Source organism: Malus domestica, chromosome 16 (assembly GCF_042453785.1).
Source record: "Malus domestica chromosome 16, GDT2T_hap1".
In the NCBI taxonomy this organism is placed as follows: domain Eukaryota; kingdom Viridiplantae; phylum Streptophyta; class Magnoliopsida; order Rosales; family Rosaceae; genus Malus; species Malus domestica.
Window position 1 is genome coordinate 38372493 of NC_091676.1, and position 22026 is coordinate 38394518.

Genomic DNA, 22026 nt, shown 5'->3' on the forward strand with positions numbered 1-22026 from the left:
TCACAGAGTATTTTCTCAATTTCTGGTTCAAACTCAAGTAGTACACAATCCGACGAACGAGTACCAAGCATTCACCTTCAAGAAACAATGAGACAAGGTGAGAATACTCCGAGAAAAAAAAATAATCAAAATAAAAAAAAAACGAAAAAAAAATTTAAATAAACTAAACAAAATCACAAAAGTAAAATAGAATTAAATTCGATCCCCGGCAGCGGCGCCAAAAACTTGTTGTTGATAATTGCAAGTGTACAATATCGTCCAAGTAATATAGTGATAAGTAGAGTGTCGTTCAAACAAGGATCGGATTAACCTAAATTTACTATTGAGATTGACTTCAAACTAAACTTAAATAAAAGATGGATTACGATGACAAATTCAAATATGCAAAGAACCCAAACGAAAGTGAAAATATCAATTGAACAAACACGAAGTAAAAGTGAATGAATTATGAAAAATTAATGTATTGAAGCACTAGGACATCAGGTTCCTCGTTCTCAATCCCATCTAATCCCGTTATTCATATTAAACTCAAATTATTCCCATGTTGCTAGCAATTATCCCTTGATTCGTCAATATTTCCTTTCAGAATATACTAACTGTGTTTCTAACTATCTACCCATGCTATGTCTAGCCACAAAAGTAGATAATCGAAACCCTTTACGCTAAATGGATAATTTCACAATACTACACAAGTCATAACCAGTATGTCTACTCAATTATGTAATTCATGGTAATTGTTATGAGAAGCAATCTACTAAACTCAACCTGTCAGTCCCAATTTAGTTCTTCACACAAATAATGGCCAGTTATTTGATAACGATAAAGCACAATAACAATTACTCAACATGGAAACAGCCGAGATCAATATGAAATAATAAGAATTAGATGTTCATGATAAGAGTACACCCTAATCCTAGCAAAAGGACTTAGTTCATGATCGAATTAAAATACACCACGCTAGAATTCGAAAACAAAGAAGGAAACAACTGAAATTCCATTCTCCACTCCACAACAAAGCTAGAATTCTCCAATTGCTTCTTCTTTCTCTCGGCTTATGTATGTGTCTGCGCTGTGTTTTTTTTTTTTTTTTTGTCTCCCACTACCTTGCGGCTGCTGGATTCCTCTCCTTTTAATCTGCCCTCCTTTTCCTTTAAAATCCCCCTCCTCTTTTCCTTTCCCGCAACCTTCTTGATAAGGGGATTAAAAACCTTCCCTCCTTGGAATAGTCCAACGCCAGTTTTTATGAAGCCCAAATTGGACTTAATTTGATAAAGCCCAAATTCCAGCACCACTCTCACATAGCATCAGTCCACTTCGTTATTCTTTCGTGCTTTCCTTGTAATTCTTCCAAAAATCCAGTTTTCTCCGAAAAAATAACTTCTATAAAATTCGCACAAAATACATCAAATCCAACTGTTTTATATCAAACCATGACTAAATTAATAGGTAAAAGAGATACAAAATATACCTATCATATCAACCAAACAGTAACAATCAACCCTCAGTTTTCCAAAAATAAAAAACAATCAAAGCTACAAATGCAGTAACTTGAAGGAGGAAGTCCAGCAAAACAGCTAGTGCTGCAGAAGAATGTGCAAGAGAAAGTTTGGAGAATAGGCCTGAGGTAAGACAGGAAGACAACAAAAACGTACTACAACTATTTCACTTATCCAAAGTTTATCATAGATCAGAATTTCCAACCTGCAAACATGGAGAATACGCGGCATGCTGACATAGGAATAAAACTTGTAAGTGCGAATGCTAAAACCTCTGATAGACTAGCTAGTGTTATTGATGGTCCAACTTCCACAACTTCCACAAGGCAACTGCAAGGGTTGCCGTTTGACAGCATTCACCAGTATACACATATTATCTACCCCAACCTGGTAAGATTATAGACTCCGGAATATTATAAACTGCGACAAAATCAGTCACCTGTAAACATTATGAACAATTTGGTTTGTATAGAAATATATATGATATACATTATATATATGTAGGGATGTCGAGGAACTTACAGCTAGAACAAGAAATGGGATAACTTCCATGATGATTAAGGTAGATTTTACACCTATAACACTGAAAAATCCCACTGATCCAAGAACGGACAGCATGACAAGCACAACACCAGAGAGACCAAGCAATACCTGAACTCAACCGTGCACAATTGTAGTTATATAAACGATGTCTCAGTTTTGAATCAAAGGAAAACCAAACAACGTACACATAAGGACGGTATTTTCCAGTCAATTAAAAAAGAAAACTAAAAATAGTTGAGAACATACCTTAGACGAAATGTAAAATGATGACAAACGAGGTGAGTCGCCCAAAGTAAGAGAGATATAAGCAAACATTACAAGGTAGCTTATCTGCAATGAAATACGAAACCATAAATGGATGGTAATTTAAAAGATTCAAATGATGGAACTTGTTCCATATACAACAACAACAACAACAAAGCCTTTTCCCACTAAGTGGGGTCGGCTATATGAATCCTAGAACGCCATTGCGCTCGGTTTTGTGTCATGTCTTCCGTTAGATCCAAGTACTCTAAGTCTTTTCTTAGGGTCTCTTCCAAAGTTTTCCTAGGTCTTCCTCTACCCCTTCGGCCCCGAACCTCTGTTCCGTAGTCACATCTTCGAACCGGAGCGTCAGTAGGCCTTCTTTGCACATGTCCAAACCACCGTAACCGATTTTCTCTCATCTTTCCTTCAACTTCGGCTAGTCCTACTTTACCTCGGATATCCTCATTCACAATCTTCTCCTTTCTCGTGTGCCCACACATCCCACGAATCATCCCACAAAGCATCCTTATCTCCGCTACACCCATTTTGTGTACGTGTTGATGCTTCATCGCCCAACATTCTGTGCCATACAACATCGCTGGCCTTATTGCCGTCCTATAAAATTTTCCCTTGAGCTTCAGTGACCTACGACGATCACACAACACGCCGGATGCACTCTTACACTTCATCCATCCAGCTTGTATTCTATGGTTGAGATCTCCATCTAATTCTCCGTTCTCTTGCAAGATAGATCCTAGGTAGCGAAAACGGTCGCTTTTTGTGATCGTCGCTAGATTGCTCCGGTCATTAGTGTGGATAAGTATATAAATGCATAGAGATAGGAAAGCAAACACCAGATGTACGTGGTTCACCCATATTGGCTACGTCCACGAAATAGAGGAGTTCTCATTAATTGTGAAGGGTTTACACAAGTACATAGGTTCAAGCTCTCTTTTAGTGAGTACAAGTGAATGATTTAGTACAAATGACATTATGAAATATTGTGGGAGAATGATCTCGTAATCACGAAACTTCTAAGTTCCGGAGTGTGGTATCGTCTTGACTTGCCTTATCTGTCTCGTAGGTAGATGTGGCATCTTCTCTGGAAGTACTCTTCCTCCATCCAGGGGTGGTATCTTTAACTGGTGGAGATGCACAAGGTAATGTATCAATTTCACTTGAAGCTTACTTGTAGTTTCGGGCTTGGTCAAGCGCGATACAAACCATGTAGTAGGAGTCCTCCAAGTCGCCGAGCTAGGGGATCTGCTGAAAGAGGTAACAGACAAGGTAAGCAATCAGAGCTCCAAGCAATCAGTCCCAGATCAGAACTTTGATTTCGAGTTCCGGCTGATTGTTCACATTCTCCCTATCTTGCAGGCAGCATGAAGGATAAAGAGAAGAAAAATGAGAAGAGATGCTATGGGATACTTTTGCTTTTGAAGAAGTAACTTTCCACAGGCTTATTCTTGAACTGGGCTGGAGGGTTTTCTGGTTTCCTCCAGAGTATAAGGCCGACTGAAGAATTTGAGGGTCAAAACAAGTCCATCAAATCTATAGTACGTTCGACCCTGCTGATATGGGATACTTTTTCTTTTGACAGAGTAGTGGATGTATCGGCACGTGTGCTGTTACGCTTGTCTCCACATGCTTCCTTGTATCCTTCTCACTTGCCCTATATGTTCCTCAGGCCGATGCGGTATCTTCCCTGGAAGCATAAGATGTTGAAGATGAGTACTCGAGAGCAATGCCAGGTAAGTAATCAAGTAAGGGGTTCCAGGCAGTCAGTTCCTGACTGGAAGCTTGATTCCAAGTGCTGACTGATTGCTCTCTTTCTCCTTGTCTTGTAGGTAAGAACAAGGCCAAAGGAAAAGACAGGGAAAAAACATGATATGGGATACTCTTGCTTTTAACCCTGATGATATGAGATATTCTTGCTCTAGTATAGCTTGTTTGCAGAGGTATTATCGGGAGGAAAGAAAGCTGAATATTTCGAAAGGCTTCTTTGGGAGTGCCCTCTCAGATATGAGGAAGGGTTGAGCATTTTTGCAGGTCTGCCTGTCTGTTGGGGATGGAGGTCAACATATATAGGAGTCTCCCTAACAACAAGTAGTAATGCTATTCCTTTACCCTGCTTGGTCATAACACGATAGTGGGAGCTGCCAGCTTCACATGTTTTAACTTTGTCAGAGCACTTTGAAAAAGTGGTCTATGGTATCTGGAAAGCTGATGTTGCGTGTAAAGATTACAGACAAGCTTTATTCAAGGAGATCCGGCTTTTGAAGTTGGGAAAATGGTGCCTCTTCGGTTTTCGAACCAGCAATCCAGTCGGAGATCTGGCTCTCGAGATTCGGAGAACGATGCCTTTTCGATTTTTGAGAAAGCCATCCTGCTAGGGGTTTGGCTCTCGAGATTCGAAGAGCGGTGTCTCTTCGATTTTTGAGAAAGTAATCATGTTGGGAGTCTGGCTCTCGAGATTCGGAGGGCGGTGCCTCTTCGATTTTGGAGCAAGCAATCTTGTTGGGAGTGTTTTCTCGAATGTGAGAAAAGGTTGGGCATGTTTGCTAGTCTATCTTGCCACGAAGCACAGAGGTTGACACACAGGGACTTTCCAATTATCCAGCAGTGGTACTGTTCCTTTACCCTTGTGGGTAATAATATGGTAGCTAGACCTTCAAAATTTATGTGTCTAAACTTTGTTAGTGCTGTTTCTTTGCTGTTTCTTTTACCCTTCTTGGTCAGAGCGGTGTAGTGGGAGCTGCAAGCTTCACGTGTCTCAACTTTGTCAGAGAACTTTGGCAAAGTTATCTGTGGTACCCATGAGCTAATGTTGCGTGTGGGAAGTGGGTGATTGAACAGTAAGATTCATGTGCTTTCTACTTCACCAGAAATCTTCGACATAATGCCCATAATTTTCGCAGAGCTGACAGGTGCTGACAAGGCTGGAAAAGTAGGTGCTTCTTCGATTTCTGAGATCGGCCCTCGTGGTCTCTGAGCAGCCTAGCTTTTGAGAAAGCAAGCGCCTCTTCGATTTCTGAGATCGGCCTTCGTGGTCTTTGAGCAGCCCAACTTTTGAGAAAGCAAACGTCTCGTGGTCTCTGAGTAGCCCAGCTTTTGAGAAAGCAAACGCCTCTTCGATTTCTGAAGCTTCGTCGAGTGCAGATTTTTATAGAGGCTGGCATTAAGTTCCAAAGCACACTTGAATCTCCACCAGTAGAAGCTCCATTCTTGCACTTCTAAGATCTTGATTTGTCCGACCTCTTCTCTCTTCAACACCTTTGAAAATGTCTGGCCCCTCCGACCGTCGTTTTGACTTGAACCTTGTTAAAGAGGCAGCCACGCCTTCTCCAGACAACATATGGCGCCCATCCTTCGTCTCCCCTACTGGTCCTCTTACTGTTGGGGATTCCGTGATGAAGAATGATATGACCGCTGCGGTAGTGGCCAGGAATCTTCTCACTCCCAAAGATAACAGACTACTTTCCAAACGGTCTGATGAGTTGGCTGTTAAGGATTCTCTGGCTCTCAGTGTTCAGTGTGCAGGTTCTGTGTCTAACATGGCCCAACGCCTATTTGCTCGAACCCGCCAAGTTGAATCATTGGCGGCGGAAGTGATGAGTCTCAAACAGGAGATTAGAGGGCTCAAGCATGAGAATAAACAGTTGCACCGGCTCGCACATGACTATGCTACAAACATGAAGAGGAAGCTTGACCAGATGAAGGAATCTGATGGTCAGGTTTTACTTGATCATCAGAGATTTGTGGGTTTGTTCCAAAGGCATTTATTGCCTTCGTCTTCTGGGGCTGTACCGCGTAATGAAGCTCCAAATGATCAACCTCTGCTGCCTCCTCCTTCTAGGGTTCTGTCCAGTACTGAGGCTCCAAATGATCCCCCTCCAGTGCCTGCTCTTTCTGGGGCTCTACCGACTGCTGAGACTTCTCCTAAGCAACCTTTGTGAAGGCTCCCTCTTGTTTGTTTATTTTGACTCATGTATATGTACATATTTGTGACTTATCGGGGATATCAATAAATAGCTTTCCTTCATTTCAACGTATTGTGTTGAATACACCAAAGCCTTCTTCGCTAAGTTCTCTGAATTTTCTTTTGTTGAAGCTTGTATGTTGAAGCTTTGTGAGTGGAGCATGTAGGTTGAGGTAGTATTCCCTTAATTTCCCGAGTGAGGAAAACTTCTCAGTTGGAGACTTGGAAAATCCAAGTCACTGAGTGGGATCGGCTATATGAATCTTTGAACGCCATTGTGCTCGGTCCTGTGTCATGTCCTCCGTTAGATCCAAGTACTCTAAGTCTTTTCTTATAAACGAATAAAAATACTTAAACCACAGAATACATCATGTACAGTACTTGTGCATTACAGTATTCTGAGCTTTGATTATAAAAGGAAGCAAGCAACTAAAACGAAAGAGAGAAAATACTTACCAATATTGTAATAGCATCTGCTGTACTTTCTCTTTGAAGTTCTTCTTCAACAGAACTTTCCGATGAAAAAGAAAGTGTTAAGTTTCTAGATTGCTCCATTTGCAACAATTCATCCTGTCACAGGCAAAAAACTAATACTAACGGTTATGAGAGAAATATGTCTACTTTCATTCAGGACAGGAAGGTAACATGAACAAGAACGCAAAAAATAAACAATTACAAGAATTATGCTAGACAAAGAGTAAACCTTTGCAAGCTCAATAAAGGCCTTCTCCCATGCCACTGCTCTTTCAATTTCATTCCCGTCATTACTAAGAGCATTGTTTACGGGATAAGTTTCAAGAAATGCTGATGCCTGCATTGAAAAAAAATCATAATGGTCAATAAATACTCAAAGAATTTAATCTTCTTATCAACTTGAGGAAAGGGGATCGTACAACTTGAAAGGATTGCAAAGTTATACCGGGAGAGAGCTTGGCTAATCAACATCGCTTGTTGGTGATGGATGTACATATCAAAAGAGGGAGAAAAAAGAACAAGACCTGGAAGTGCCCAAGGACTAGATGGTGGAATCTAAAAGGAGAAAAACAAGCCATTTTCAAAGAGAAAGTAATCACCCAATGCGTGTGGGATAGAGAGGGGGAAGCTAGCCAAATGTGGGATTTCATGGCTAGTTGTATCCGAAAAGTAGCAAAAGAGGTATTAGGAGAGTCCAAGGGCTTTGCTCCACACCAAAAGGAATCTTGGTGGTGGAATGAGGAGGTACAAACAAAGGTGAAGGCCAAGAAGGAATGTTGTAAAGCCCTATACAAGGATAGGACCGATGAAAATAGTGAAAGGTATAGAATAGCGAAGCAGGAGGCGAAGAAAGCTGTGAGAGAAGCTAAGTTAGCGGCTTATGACTATATGTATAAGCGACTAGATACCAAAGAAGGAGAGTTGGATATCTATAAACTAGCTAGAGCATGGGAAAAGAAGACAAGGGACCTAAACCAAGTGAGGTGCATCAAGGATGTGATGAGGATGGAAAAGTTCTTGCTACAGAGAACGCGGTCAAAGACAGATGGAGAGGTTATTTTCATAATCTTTTCAATGAAGGACATGAAATGAGTACTTCTTTGGGGGAGTTGAGTAACTCAGAAGAGTGTAGAAACTACTCATTTTACTACCGAATCAGGAAGGAAGAAGTGGTTGTAGCTTTGAAAAAGATGAAACATAGAAAAGCAATGGGTCCAGATGATATACCAATCGAAGTGTGGAAAGTCTTGGGAGAGATGGGTATAACATGGCTCACAGACCTTTTCAATAAAATTTTGAAAATGAAGAAGATGCCAAATGAGTGGCGAAAGAGCACTTTGGTGCCTATCTACAAGAATAAGGGTGACATACAAAATTGCATGAACTATAGGGGTATTAAGCTAATGAGTCATACAATGAAGCTCTGGGAGAGAGTCATTGAGCATAGATTGAGGCAAGAGACACGGGTTTCGGACAACCAATTCGGGTTCATGCCAAGGCGCTCAACCATGGAGGCAATCTATCTCTTACGAAGATTGATGGAAAGATATAGAGATAGGAAAAAGGATTTACACATGGTCCTTATAGATTTGGAAAAAGCGTATGATAGGGTCCCAATAGACATTCTTTGGAGGATTTTAGAGAAGAAAGGAGCACGAGTAGCATATATCCAAGCTATAAAGGATATATATGATGGAGCAAAGACTGCCGTAAGAACTCATGAAGGACAAACCGAAAGCTTCCCCATAACTGTTGGGTTACATCAAGGCTCATCCTTAAGTCCTTACCTTTTTGCATTGGTAATAGATGAGTTAATGAGACATATTCAAGATGATATTACTTGGTGTATGCTTTTCGCAGACGATATAGTGTTGATAGATGAAACTCAGGAAGGGATAAATGCGAAATTTAACCTTTGGAGAGAAGTGTTGGAATCTAAAGGTCTTCGCCTAAGCCGATCAAAGACAGAATATATGGAGTGCAAGTTCGATGCAAATGGAGGCCAAAATGAGTTAGGGGTGAGGATCAGAGATCAGGAAGTACCAAAGAGCGACCGCTTTCGCTACCTAGGATCTTTGTTGCAAAAGAACGGAGAATTAGATGGAGACCTCAACCATAAAATACAAGCTAGATGGATGAAGTGGAAGAGTGCATCCGACGTGTTGTGTGACCGCCGTATGCCACTGAAGCTCAAGGGCAAAATTTTATAGGACGACAATAAGGCCGGCGATGCTGTATGGCACAGAATGTTGGGCGGTGAAGCATCAACACGTACATAAAATGGGTGTAGCGGAGATGAGGATGCTTAGTTGGATGTGTGGGCACATAAGAAAGGATAAGATTAGGAATGAGGATATCCGAGGTAAAGTAGGAGTAGCCGAAATTAAAGGAAAGATGAGAGAAAATTGGTTACGGTGGTTTGGACATGTGCAAAGAAGGCCTACTAACGCTCCAGTTAGAAGATGTAACTATGGGACAGAGGTCCAGGGCCGAAAGGGTAGAGGAAGACCTAGGAAAACTTTGGAAGAGACTCTAAGAAAAGACTTAGAGTCCTTGGATCTAACGGAAGACATGACACAAAACCGAGCGCAATGACGTTCTAGGATTCATATAGCCGACCCCACTTAGTGGGAAAAAACTTTGTTGTTGTTGTTGTTGTTGTTGTTGATCAACTTGAAAAGATTAAAAAAATGAATTTGTTCATGAAAAAACAGAAAATCATTACCTCGGAGTAGTTTTTCCCAGAGAAGCTTCCTAATGCTGTGCTAGGATCAAGAGGACCTTTAAACGCACTCATACATGTGTCAGCAGATGAATAGTGCTTCAATAACACAAAACACAAATGTTAACAGGTCTACTTTCCATAACAGTATTTCCATATTGTTTGAGAAATTTGGAATGGTCAAGCAAGTAAATCAATTATAGAACATGCTGGAGAGAAATGTAAGCATATTAAAATGTGAGGATGGTCATCTGGCCAGATGACTCCGGCTTATCTAGAAGAAAAAAAGGGAAAATATGGACAGATATCTGCATCTCATCCTTTGAAAAAATGAGCAGAAAATAGATGCACATAATGTATATCAAGCAGTTTAACCGGTATCAGATGCATTAGTTCTATCCATCAGCCTTAAATAAAAATTAGTAAAAACAATATTTTTCATCACCAACCCTGGCATTTTAACAATAACATACCTATAATGATAATGATCATGCACACTACAATAATGCACGTATCATGGATCATGGACCATGAATCATGGATCATGAAGCAATAACAAACGCACCTCACTATCTAAAACAGCTTTAAAAAATATTACAAACATAATACTGTAGACCCAACTTTGTCTTACAAACCCTGATACTATCACATTCACATGTTAAATTTCACCATTCATGCTCTATCAAAAGTAACACACAGTTCATCGTTATGTTCATAGACATTGTCATTTCAGTAGTCGTTTACACTGGAAATGATGGCTCAAAAGAAACAAAAAATATCTAGAACAGTTGATATAGATATACATAATCTCAACAACAACAACAACAACAAAGCCTTTTCCCACTAAGTGGGATCGGCTATGTGAATCCTAGAACGCCATTACGCTCGGTTTTGTGTCATGTCCTCCGTTAGATCCAAGTACTCTAAGTCTTTTCTTAGGGTCTCTTCCAAAGTTTTCCTAGGTCTTCCTCTACCCCTTCGGCCCTGAACCTCTGTCCCGTAGTCACATCTTTGAACTGGAGCGTCAGTAGGCCTTTTTTGCACATGTCCAACCCACTCATTCCTAATCTTATCCTTTCTCGTGAGACCACACCTCCAACGAAGGATCCTCATCTCCGCTACACCCATTTTGTGTACGTGTTGATGCTTCACCACCCAACATTCTGTGACATACAGCATCGCCGACCTTATTGCTGTCCTATAAAATTTTCCCTTGAGCTTCAGTGGCATACGACGGTCACACAACACGCCGGATGCACTCTTCCACTTCATCCATCCCGCTTGTATTCTATATATTCTGTCTTTGATCGGCTTAGGTGAAGACCTTTAGATTCCAACACTTCTTTCCAAAGGTTAAGCTTCGCATTTACCCCTTCCTGAGTTTCATCTATCAACCCTATATCATCTGCTAAAAGCATACACCAAGGAATAACATCTTGAATATGTCCTGTTAACTCATCCATTACCAATGCAAAAAGGTAGGGACTTAAGGATTGTTGATGCACAAAATCAGTGAGGACTTTGGTACACCAGAAAGTATTAAGTTTGTGACATTCACTAGATTGCTCCGGTCATTAGTGTGGATAAGTATGTAAAAGGATAGAGACAGGAGAGCAAACACAAGATGTACGTGGTTCACCCAGATTGGTTACGTCCATGGAGTAGAGGAGTTCTCATTAATTGTGAAGGGTTTACATAAGTACATAGGTTCAAGTGAATGATTTAGTACAAATGGCATTAGGAAATATTTTGGGAGAATGATCTCCTTTTATAGAAGAGAGTTTCTAGCCTTGTTCTGACATTGACACGTGTCGTGTTGTGATTGGCTTCCGATGTTGACAAGTGTCGCGCTATGATTGGCTTCTGATGTCGACATGTGTCGCTCTGTGATTGGCCTCCTCGTTGGAGGGAAACTCTTCTAGGTCCTTGAGGGTATAACGTTGATCGGTGCTCGGTAGTTTCTGGATTGGTCAAGTATGGTACAAACAATGCTCCCCTAAGTTTCCAAGTGAGGGAAGCTCCTCGGTTGGGGACTTGCAAGATCCAAGCCGCTGAGTAATCACGAAACTTCTAAGTACCGAAGTGTGGTATCGTCTTCACTTGCCTTATCTATCTCATAGGTAGATGTGGCATCTTCTTTGGAAGTACTATTCCTCCGTCCAGGGGTGGTATCTTTAACTGGTGGAGATGCACAAGGTAATGTATCAATTTCACTTGAAGCTTACTTGTAGTTTCAGGCTTGGTCAAGCGCGATACAAACCATGTAGTAGGAGTCCCCCAAGTCGCCGAGCTAGGGGATCTGCTGAAAGAGGTGACAGACAAGGTAAGCAATCAGAGCTCCAAGCAATCAGTACCAGATCAGAAGTTTGATTTCGAGTTCCGACTGATTGTTCTCATTCTCCTTATCTTGTAGGCAGCATGAAGGATAAAGAGAAGAAAAGGAGAAGAAATGATATGAGATACTTTTGCTTTTGAAGAAGTAACTTTCCACAGGCTTATTCTTGAACTGGGTTGGAGGGTTTTCTGGTTTCCTCCAGAGTATAAGGCCGACTGAAGAATTTGAGGGTCAAAACAAGTCCATCAAATCTAGAGTACGTTTGACCCTGCTGATATGGGATACTTTTGTTGTTGACAAAGTAGTGGAAGTATCGACACGGGTTTTGTTACGCTTGTCTCCACATGCTTCCTTGTATCATTCTCACTTGCCCTATCTGTTCCTTAGGCAGATGTGGTATCTTCTCTGGAAGCATAAGATGTTGAAGATGAGTACTCGAGAGCAATGCAGGTAAGTAATCAGGTAAGGGGTTCCAGGCAGTTAGTTCCTGACTGGAAGCTTGATTCCAAGTGCTGACTGATTGCTCTTTTTCTCCTTGACTTGCAGGTAAGAATAAGGCCAAAGGAAAAGACAGGGAAAAAGCATGATATGGGATACTCTTGCTTTTAACCCTGATGATATGAGATATTCTTGCTCTGATGTAGCTTGTTTGTAGAGGTATTTTCGGGGGGAAAGAAAGCTGAGTATTTCGAGAGGCTTCGTTGGGAGTGCCCTCTCAGATATGAGGAAGGGTTGAACATTTTTGCAGGTCTGCCTGTCCGTTGAGGATGGAGGTTGACATATATAGAAATCTCCCTAACAACAAGTAGTAATGCTATTCCTTTACCCTTCTTGGTCATAGCACTAGATTCACACTTCAAATAATTTATAGATGGAAATTATAAGAATATACCTCAAAACAATACTTTAAGGGCGCGTTTACTAATCCGTAATTGGATTGAGGAGGAATTGGAATGAAGTGGAATCAGAATTAGATTCATGTTGAAGTTGTTTACCAAAACTGTCTGGAATCGGAGTAGGAATGACATTGATGTATACAAACTGTTTACTAATTCACATGAATCGGAATGATAACTAATGTGATTACTAAAGTACCCCTATTTTAACTAATTTATTTTATATGCTAATTATTTTTAGTAAAACTTTTATTCTTTTATTTTTTTTTAAATTTTTTACTAGAGAGAATAATTTTTTTTCTTTTATATAACTTTTAAATTTTCCTAATTGCATAGATTACTTCAAGTTTGATATGAAAGAATCAATTTTTATTTGCTTTTAACCCTTAATCACCCTAAATCCTATTAGAAATACCTACATAAAGTAAACTAAAATAACATTTTACTTCCTTCTCTCTTCCCCCTTTCTTTCCGCATTCTTTTTCTGCAACCCTTTCCCCTTTCTTTCCCCAATACGCAATATAACATTTTACTTCCTTCTCTCTCTTCCTCCTTTCTTTCCCCATTCTTTTTCTGCAACCCTTCCTTTCCCCTTTCTTTCACCAGTACGCAGTATCCACACCCCACCATCCAATCTCAGGAGGAACTACGAAGCCACGACCCACCCCATCAACAAAAAAAATCCAATTTTCAGGGTGAAAGTGATAAAAGTTCTTTCCTTCTCTTTTGTTTGAGTCTGCAAATCGCAATTTCCTTGAGGATTTGGGCGTTCGTTGTTCCAGATCATGTTCGTCGTTGTGCCGTCGTTTCAAACCCCGGTCGATCGTTGTTCCAAATCGTAGGCGTTCATCGTTCAGTGCTACTGTGTTTCAGATTGCAAAGGTGGGGTGGTATGTGCTGTGAGAGAAACAAATATAGAGGAGAATGATTGATGAAGGTAGAAGTTGTTTTAGGAATATACATGGGTATTTTGGGTAGAAAATTTTGATTCGTGATGGAGCTCTCTACCCGGAATTCAATTACCACCTCTATAGAGGGAATCCAAATCCGGAGAAATCCGAAATTGAACTCCTGAAATTGGCTAGACCCCACATAAAATCTGATTCCCCAGTTGCTAGTAAATTGCAGAATGCTTGGGGAGGAATTCAATTCCGTTTCTCTCCATTCCACTCCCGATTGGTAAACACGCCATAAGTGTTCAAGCCCACCATAATCATCATAAGTTACAGGATCCATTTTAAAATACTGGAACCATGAAGAGAAGAGAGAAAATGTTAATAACAATTTTAAAAATACCTAGGTTCTTCAGCTATACTGGAACCATTAGGCAATTCATGGATCCATTGGTGACAATGCAATAATTTTTTATTTTTTATTCTGAAAAAATGAAGAAATTGTGGTATAACACCTTAGAAAAGAAAACCAACACACTGTCAGTGCAAGTTACATATTTAGCTAAACAATCAAATCAAAATCAAAAGTTTTGTATACCATTTTAATATTGGTACCCATAATGCATCAACCAAAAGTAGGCCATCAAGAATAGTTACCTGTAGGACACTTTGAATGGCGCAATCTTTGTCCATTGGGTTCATGCAAATATCAGCAAGACATATCGCCGAACCAGAATAATTTGCTTTAATTCCATCAACCTGTCAAAGATGAGTAATGTAGTCTAAGACGTATTCTTTTACCACACCTGAAATTCAGAAAAACAGAAATAACAAAAAACAACTGGAGTACATATCAAAACAAAGAAAAATTTTAGTCTCGTATAGCCCATCCAATCTTATAAGATAAACACTTAAACTCTGAAGATAATATTAGAGTCTGGATTGGAAGGACAAATACCTTGTTCTGTATCTCAAAAAGTAGCTTAATATTGTCCTCTGTCACAATACTAGGCGAGTTACCATGAGTTGTCGCCTAATATTAGCTGCAAAAAAAAAAAAAAAAGGTGTGACATAAGTTTATCCGCAATTTCAACGCTAAAGGAGTAGAGTTGAAAAACAAATACAACTTCACCTATACTACAGCAGGCTTCTCATACCAACAAAAAAGTGATGAAGATATGTAACGTCTAGATAAAAAGAAAAGGCAACTCATTAATAAAAAGAAAAGTTGGCTCATCCCAATTCTGCTACATTGGAAAGTTAACCTCATTGCATTGAGTAAAGTATAACACCTCATAAGATGAAAAATGTTAGATTATTAAGTTTGTTGAAAGTAGTGGTTCTATCCACTACGTAAACTTAGGATTGTTCATGTAAGCAGTTTTAACTGCATGGCTAAATAAACCCTAGTTTTTAGGGATTAGTAGAAGTTGGTTTCTTTTAGACTTAGTCATTTACCACGTTTAGGTTACTGTTTAACGTGGGTTGCATTTTTACCTTTCAGTTATGTAAGGCTTATATATAGCCGGTTTGCTTTTGATAAATGTTAAGCGATTTTCCTCCCAGTTTGCAAAGATCTCATTCGATAAACACTTGGTTCTAACATTTGGTATCAGAGCCCCAACCTGGGGCTCTTGATTGAAGCTTGAGAGATAGTAATCTTTTGAGTGAAGAGGTACGAGAATATGGCAGGAGAAGGAAGTGGCTTTGTGCAAGCATCCATTCCAAAACTGGATGGGCATTATGACCACTGGGCGATGCTTATGGAAAACTTCCTACGTTTAAAGGAATATTGGAGTCTTGTGGAGCATGGAATCCTTGCAGCAGCAGAAGGAGCTCAATCCTCGGAGGGGCAACGAAAAGTGCTCGAAGATCAAAAGTTGAAGGATCTAAATGCTAAGAACTACTTGTTTCAAGCAATTGATTGAGCTGTTTTGGAAACAATCTTGAACAAGGATACGGCTAAGGAGATTTGGGATTCGTTGAAGCAGAAGTATCAAGGGACTGCTCGAGTCAAGCGAACACAGTTGCAGGCACTTCGAAAGGAGTTTGAGATGCTTCACATGAAGACAGGAGAAACTGTGAATGAGTTTTTTGGTCAAACTTTGACCATAGCCAACAAGAGAAGGATCAATGGTGACAAATTGACAGATGTAGAGGTCATTGAGAAGATCTTGAGATCGATGACTCCTAAATATGACTATGTGGTTTGTTCAATTGAGGAATCTAAAGATTTAGACATTCTCTCAATTGATGAACTGCAAAGCAGTTTGCTAGTGCATGAGCAGCGGATGATTGGACATATTGTGGAGGAGCAAGCACTAAAGGTGGCCTATGAAGAGAATTTTGGAGGAAGAGGACGTGGTCGAGGAAGCTATCGTGGAAAAGGTCGACAAAACTTCGACAAGTCAACGATTGAGTGCTATAATTGTCATGAATTAGGGCACTATCAGTATGAGTGTCCTAAGAAAGACAAGGAAGCAAAGGCTAACTATGCAGAAGCTAGTGAAGAAATGTTGCTAATGGCGTACATGGATACTCAGGAGATCAAAGAAGACATTTGGTTCCTAGACTCGGGTTGCAGCAATCATATGTGTGGTAAGAGATAAGTATTTTCTGATTTTGATGGAAGTTTTAGAGAAACTGTGAAACTAGGGAACAATACTAGTATGGCTGTTTTGGGAAAAGGAAACATTCGACTACAAGTGAATGGAATGACTCAGGTGATCACAGGAGTTTTCTATGTGCCTGCTTTAAAGAATAATCTTCTAAGTATTGGTCAACTTCAGGAGAGAGGTCTGTCTATTCTCATTCAACACGGGAGGTGCAAGATCTATCATCCTGAAAGAGGACTGATCATGGAGACCATTATGGCTGCAAACTGTATGTTCATTCTTGTTGCTCAGTATCAACTCAATGTCCAGGCATGTTTCAATGTTCTCACAGATGATCCAGTTCAGTTGTGGCATTGCCGATATGAGCACTTGAGTCTTGGTGCCTTAAAGACTCTATAATAGAAGCAGATGGTGAGTGGACTACCTCAGATAAAAGACTCGTCAAGAGTATGCGAGAATTGCTTGGTAGGCAAGTAATCGAGAGATCCTTTTCCAAAAAGGAGTACTTGGAGGGCTTGTCAAATTCTACAACTCGTTCATGCAAATATATGTGGACCAATAAAGCCTACATCCAATAGTAAGAAGAGGTATCTACTCACCTTTATAGATGATTTTAGTCGTAAGACTTGGATCTATTTTTTGATTGAGAAGTTATAAGCCTTTCGAACCTTTAAAGCTTTCAAAAGTCTTGTGGAGAAAGAAACTGATGCAAGTATTAGAAATTTGCGCACGGATCGTGGAGGGGAGTTTACATCTATCGAGTTTGTTGAGTTTTGTGTTGAGAATGGGATCCAACGACAACTGACAGCAGCTTACACCCCGCAGCAAAACGGAGTAGCTGAGCGTAAGAATCAGACTATCATGAACATGGTTCGAAGCTTATTAACCGAGAAGAAGATGCCAAAGACTTTTTGGCCTGAGGCAGCAAACTGGACAGTTCATGTGCTCAACAGGAGTCCCATATTTGCAGTAAAAAACAAAACACCCGAGGAGGCATGGAGTGGTAAGATACCATCAGTAAGTTATTTCAGGGTTTTTGGATGTATTTCATACGTACATATTCCAGACAACAAGAGAACCAAGCTAGATGATAAAAGTATGAAGTGTGTGCTGCTTGGAGTAAGCGTAGGATCGAAGGCCTATCGACTATTTGATCCAATCTCACAGAGGATCATAATCAGTCGTGATGTGAGATTTGATGAGAATAGCAGTTGGGATTGGGATGAGCTTCATCATGAAGCTGTCATAGCAGATTTGGAATGGGATGATGATGAAGATAAAGTAATTGAAGCTGATGAAGTTAATAGTCAGGGAGAAGATGAAGATGGATCCGATGGAAATGAAAATGACACAAGCAACAATAGTGGATCAGATGAAGTCTCAGAAGCAAGTTTATCAAGTCTAGAAGAAAGAAGGCCTAGGGCTCCGCCGGTGTGGATGAGAGATTACGTGACGGGAGAGGGATTATCTGAAGAAGAAGACATGGTGCACTTGGCTCTTTTAGCAGACAGTGATCCAATGCATTACAATGAAGCTGTGAAGAGTACTAAACGGAGGAAAGCTATGGATGTTGAAATAGCAGCCATCGAGAGGAACAACACTTGGGAATTGACAGATTTACCTTAAGGTGGGAAGATGATCGGAGTCAAATGGGTTTACAAGACTAAACTGAATGAGAATGGAGAGGTGGACAAGTACAAAGCTCGGCTTGTGGCTAAAGGGTATGCTCAAGAATATGGGGTCGACTATGCTGAAGTATTTGCTCCTGTGGCTAGATTAATACCATTTGGGTTGTAATTGCACTTGCTGCGCAAAGGGAGTGGACAATTCATCAATTGGACGTGAAAAGTGCCTTCTTACATGGAGAAATTAATGAAGAAGTGTTTGTAGAACAGCCACCTGGGTATGTGCAGAGAGGAAAGGAGCATAAAGTTTACAAATTAAGGAAAGCTTTATATGGACTTAAACAAGCTCCTCGTGCTTGGTAAAGTCGTATAGAAGCTTATTTCTTGGAGGAAGAGTTTGTGAAGTGTCCCTATGAACACACTTTGTTCATCAAAACTGGAGATGGAGGTAAAATACTCATTGTTTGTCTTTACGTTGATGATCTCATTTATACTGGCAATGATGAATGCATGTTCACTAAGTTTAAGCAGTCGATGATGAATGAATTTGAAATGACCGATCTTGGTAAGATGAGGTACTTCCTTGGAATTGAAGTATTGCAGCAGGTAGATGGAATATTTATCTGCCAAAAAAAATATGCTCAAGAAGTGTTGGAAAGATTTAAAATGGAAAACTGCAATCCAGTGCACAATCCTATTGTTCCAGGTACCAAGTTAACGAAGGATGTGACTGGTGAGAAGGTCGACAACACTTTCTATAAACAGATTGTGGGGAGCCTCATGTATCTCACAACCACTCGGCCTGACACTATGTTTGTGGTAAGCTTAATCAGCAGATTTATGGAGTGTCCAACAGAAATGCATTTGGCAGCGGCAAAAAGGGTTTTGAGGTATTTAAAAGGCACGATCAGCCTTGGAATTCTTTACAAAAAGGGAGGACACGTTGAGCTCAGAGGCTACTCAGATAGTGATTATGCAGGTGACTTAGATGATAGAAAGAGCACATCGGGGTATTTGTTCATGTTAAGTTCAGGAGCTGTGTGTTGGTCTTCCAAGAAGCAACCTGTGGTTACGTTATCAACAACTGAAGCCGAATTCATAGCAGCAGCTTCATGTGCTTGTCAGGCAATCTGGTTGAGAAGGATAATGAAGGAGTTAGGTCAAGCTCAGCAAGACTCTACAACGATTTTCTATGACAATAGCTCATCAATAAAGCTCTCCAGGAATCCTGTAATGCATGGTCGAAGCAAACACATAGATGTACGTTTCCACTTTCTTCGTGATCTGACTAAGGATGAAATTGTGCAGCTGGTTCATTGCAACACTCAAGAACAAATAGTAGACATATTAACCAAGCCTTTGAAGACTGATGTCTTTCTGAAGATGCGTGAGCTTATGGGAGTGTGTATGGAACCAGGTATAAACTGATTTCTTAGTAATCAGTTTAAGGGAGGATGTTAGATTATTAAGTTTGTTGAAAGTAGTGGTTCTATCCACTACGAAAACTTAGGATTGTTCATGTAAGCAGTTTTAACTGCATGGTTAAATAAACCCTAGTTTTTAGGGATCAGTAGAAGTTGGTTTCTTTCAGACTTAGTCATTTACCACGTTTAGGTTACTGTTTAACGTGGGTTGCATTTTTACCTTTCAGTTATGTAAGGCTTATATATAGCCGGTTTGCTTTTGATAAATGTTAAGCGATTTTCCTCCCAGTTTGCAAAGATCTCATTCGATAAACACTTGGTTCTAACAAAAAATAGTTCACCAGAAGAAGAGAGCGTAAGAATGTAGAACCTGCTCAATTCTGTAGAAAGGGGCTAGGTGACTATCAAAAAATTGCTTCTCTTCGGCTGCTTTACTCCCAGGCCCAACCCACAGCTGCAACATCATACATCTTAAGTTGAACAGAATGGTAGAAGTCCAATGATAACATAGAAGGCTTCTAAGGCAAAACAAATCAAAATGTAAACTTATTTATCTAATGACATAAAAAACCATTGCACGCATACAAGGGTTTAAATGCTAAATGTCCACAAGAGAACCCACATCGGGGTACACACGGGAGAGTATAATCTCAAAAAAGAATGGGTTATAAACCAACATCACAAGATTAAGAACTGATGATCCTCATAAGTTAACCATGTTCCATATCTCCTGTAAATCAAAAGGTAATCGTTTATGTAAGAAACCAATTCTGCCTTAAAAGAGTCACTGACAGAAAAGTTTGACATGGAGCAATCATTCTGCAAGGAATAGCAATAACCTGAAATTTTTTGACATGTATCCTTGCACAATTGAAAGTTGGACATCATCTCCAATGTGACAAACATCTTCAAATACCTATTACCAACAATTTTCATGAAACATGTGCTTACAGACTCGAGATTAAAAAAAAAGGTCGTACCCAGTGCACAAGGCTCCCGCTTTAAGCAGGGTCTGGGAGAGGTGAATGTCGGCTAGCCTTACCCCCATTTATGGAGAGGCTGCTCCCAAGTCTCGAACCCGAGACCTACCGCTCAAGATTATGGCAGTAATATAAGTTGAGCACAAACACAGAAAGCGATTTCATGAAGCAAGTTAACCACAGAAGCTAAAGAGGAAGATAATACCAGTAGAAAACTATATATTACGGAGACAGTTTTTTGTGGTAAAGAACTTTGCAGATATAGAAGCAAAGAAAATTCTGTAAGCATATGTCAGCCAGAGAGCAGTCTCAGTAAGCTAAAGAATATAACAGCAAAATAATTGAGCACAATATAGAAAATACATCAAGTGTTTAGACTACAGAAAGCTAAAGAGGAAGACTATACTAGAAGAAGAGGTGATAAAAAAATTCCACTGAGAATTCTTCTTTTATAAGAAACTGAAGAAATAGACTCAAAAAATTAACCTCCTAAGCATATTCCCCCTTTATGTGTATGGCTCATCAATGTGGGTGGGTAATCTGACATGATATAAATAATAAATTCATTATTTAACAGGAGAATTTGCAACGTGATAACATAACGGGAAAAGCAAAACATAAATCCAGGAATGTGGCTGGTGAGGTCAGGAATGACATATATGATCCATAAACCTTTGCAGATAGATGATGAAACACAGACAGCTAGCTAAAAGTAATAGAAATGAATGTCGCATGATAGAATGCACGGAAACCGTCAAATAAAAAAAATTCAAAGTAGATTCAAACTTGTAAACATAGACAACGTGAATGATATAAATTCAGATGAACACATGCATAAGTATATCGCGAAAGAAAGGAAATTGGTCTCCACCTGCATCGGAGGGTTCTCATTCTTCTCCCTGTTAGAATGAACTTCGCCATCGTCCATGACATTCCACCACGGTTCTGTCCTAGAAGCCGGTTTGGTTTTTCTAGTTCGATGAAACAAACCCCACCCAAAGAACACATAAACCAGTACAATATATAGAACAGCAACAGCAAGGTCGATACATTTACCCTGCAGTTGTCACAGAAGTAAAGCGTATAAACAACGCATATAGTTCTGACTTCACAGTATCTACATGAAATCTTCATCCAATATGACCAAGCTAATTCATGTAAGAGACAAAAGCTTAAATATACTAAAACATGCTCTCTCACCTTTATACTGAACATGAACCTCCTTTTCGGGAAACCGGAGAAACTGTGTTAGAACAAACTGTAGCTGAAGGGCAATCACCACAGGAACAGCCCAGTGAATTATCACCGCATGAATAAGTTAGATACATTCAACATAGGTTTCATCCCAGATGACTCAGTAACGCTTGAAAGGAATCTAATGGCATATGGAGAACCTGGCACTTCAGGAGGTGCTTGTTTACCGATAAAAGCAAACCAGTCTGCCATAAACCACAGTAAAAGCACCACTAGTTATTAAACAGCCGTAAGAAAAAAAACAATGACTGGTTTCATTTACGAATTTACCCTTGCTTTCGGTCGGTTTGTCGGAGAGCGTCGTATGTTGAATGATTTTTATGCAAGTGCCAAGTACTAGTTGCGGTTGGGAGTTGGGAGTTTCGGTTTTGGGGTCCGTGGAGGGTTTTACTGTATTTTCACGAAATTAGAAAGGAAAGATTGGGAGAGCAATTTACATAGAAAACTTTGATCATTCCATTTAAGTGTTTGAGGAGGTTATTGGGGGTGTGCTGTTTTAGTAAGTTGAAAATACGTTGCAATGTTTTAGGTAGACAGAGATGAG

General features: G+C 39.9%; 1 protein-coding gene across 7 annotated transcripts; it reads right to left on the bottom strand.

The window, feature by feature from the left end:
• Window positions 1-846: 846 nt before the first annotated feature.
• On the bottom strand, window positions 847-21674 carry LOC114822328 (uncharacterized). 7 transcript variants are annotated; one of them, XR_011577090.1, is made up of 13 exons: window positions 21429-21674; window positions 21100-21285; window positions 20088-20164; window positions 19619-19702; window positions 14543-14627; window positions 14242-14343; window positions 9464-9559; window positions 6968-7075; window positions 6721-6834; window positions 2286-2369; window positions 2019-2147; window positions 1702-1883; window positions 1498-1580 (listed from the first exon to the last, which is right to left on the bottom strand). XR_011577090.1 is itself a non-coding variant. In XM_070815357.1 (12 exons), the coding sequence occupies exons 6-12, from the start codon at window positions 14284-14286 to the stop codon at window positions 1779-1781; spliced, it is 681 nt and encodes a 226-aa protein (XP_070671458.1). In that variant the 5' UTR covers window positions 14287-14343; window positions 14543-14627; window positions 19619-19702; window positions 20088-20164; window positions 21100-21285; window positions 21429-21674; the 3' UTR covers window positions 1647-1778. The 7 variants fall into 7 exon arrangements, 3 of the variants coding, with proteins under 3 accessions (XP_070671459.1, XP_070671458.1, XP_070671460.1); XR_011577091.1 differs by having other exon boundaries at window positions 14242-14390; XM_070815357.1 differs by lacking the exon at window positions 1498-1580 and having other exon boundaries at window positions 1647-1883.
• Between the last annotated feature and the right edge of the window lie 352 nt (window positions 21675-22026).

What these genes read in the sequence shown, in the direction of transcription:
- LOC114822328 (XM_070815358.1), bottom strand. Translation starts at nt 14,286, where the DNA reads ATGAACCCAATGGACAAAGATTGCGCCATTCAAAGTGTCCTACAG. An exon ending in CCATTCAAAGTGTCCTACAG is followed by an intron (nt 9,560 to 14,241) that starts GTAACTATTCTT and finishes GTGTTATTGAAG; the next exon opens with CACTATTCATCTGCTGACAC. An exon ending in CAGATGCTATTACAATATTG is followed by an intron (nt 2,370 to 6,720) that starts GTAAGTATTTTC and finishes ATTTCATTGCAG; the next exon opens with ATAAGCTACCTTGTAATGTT.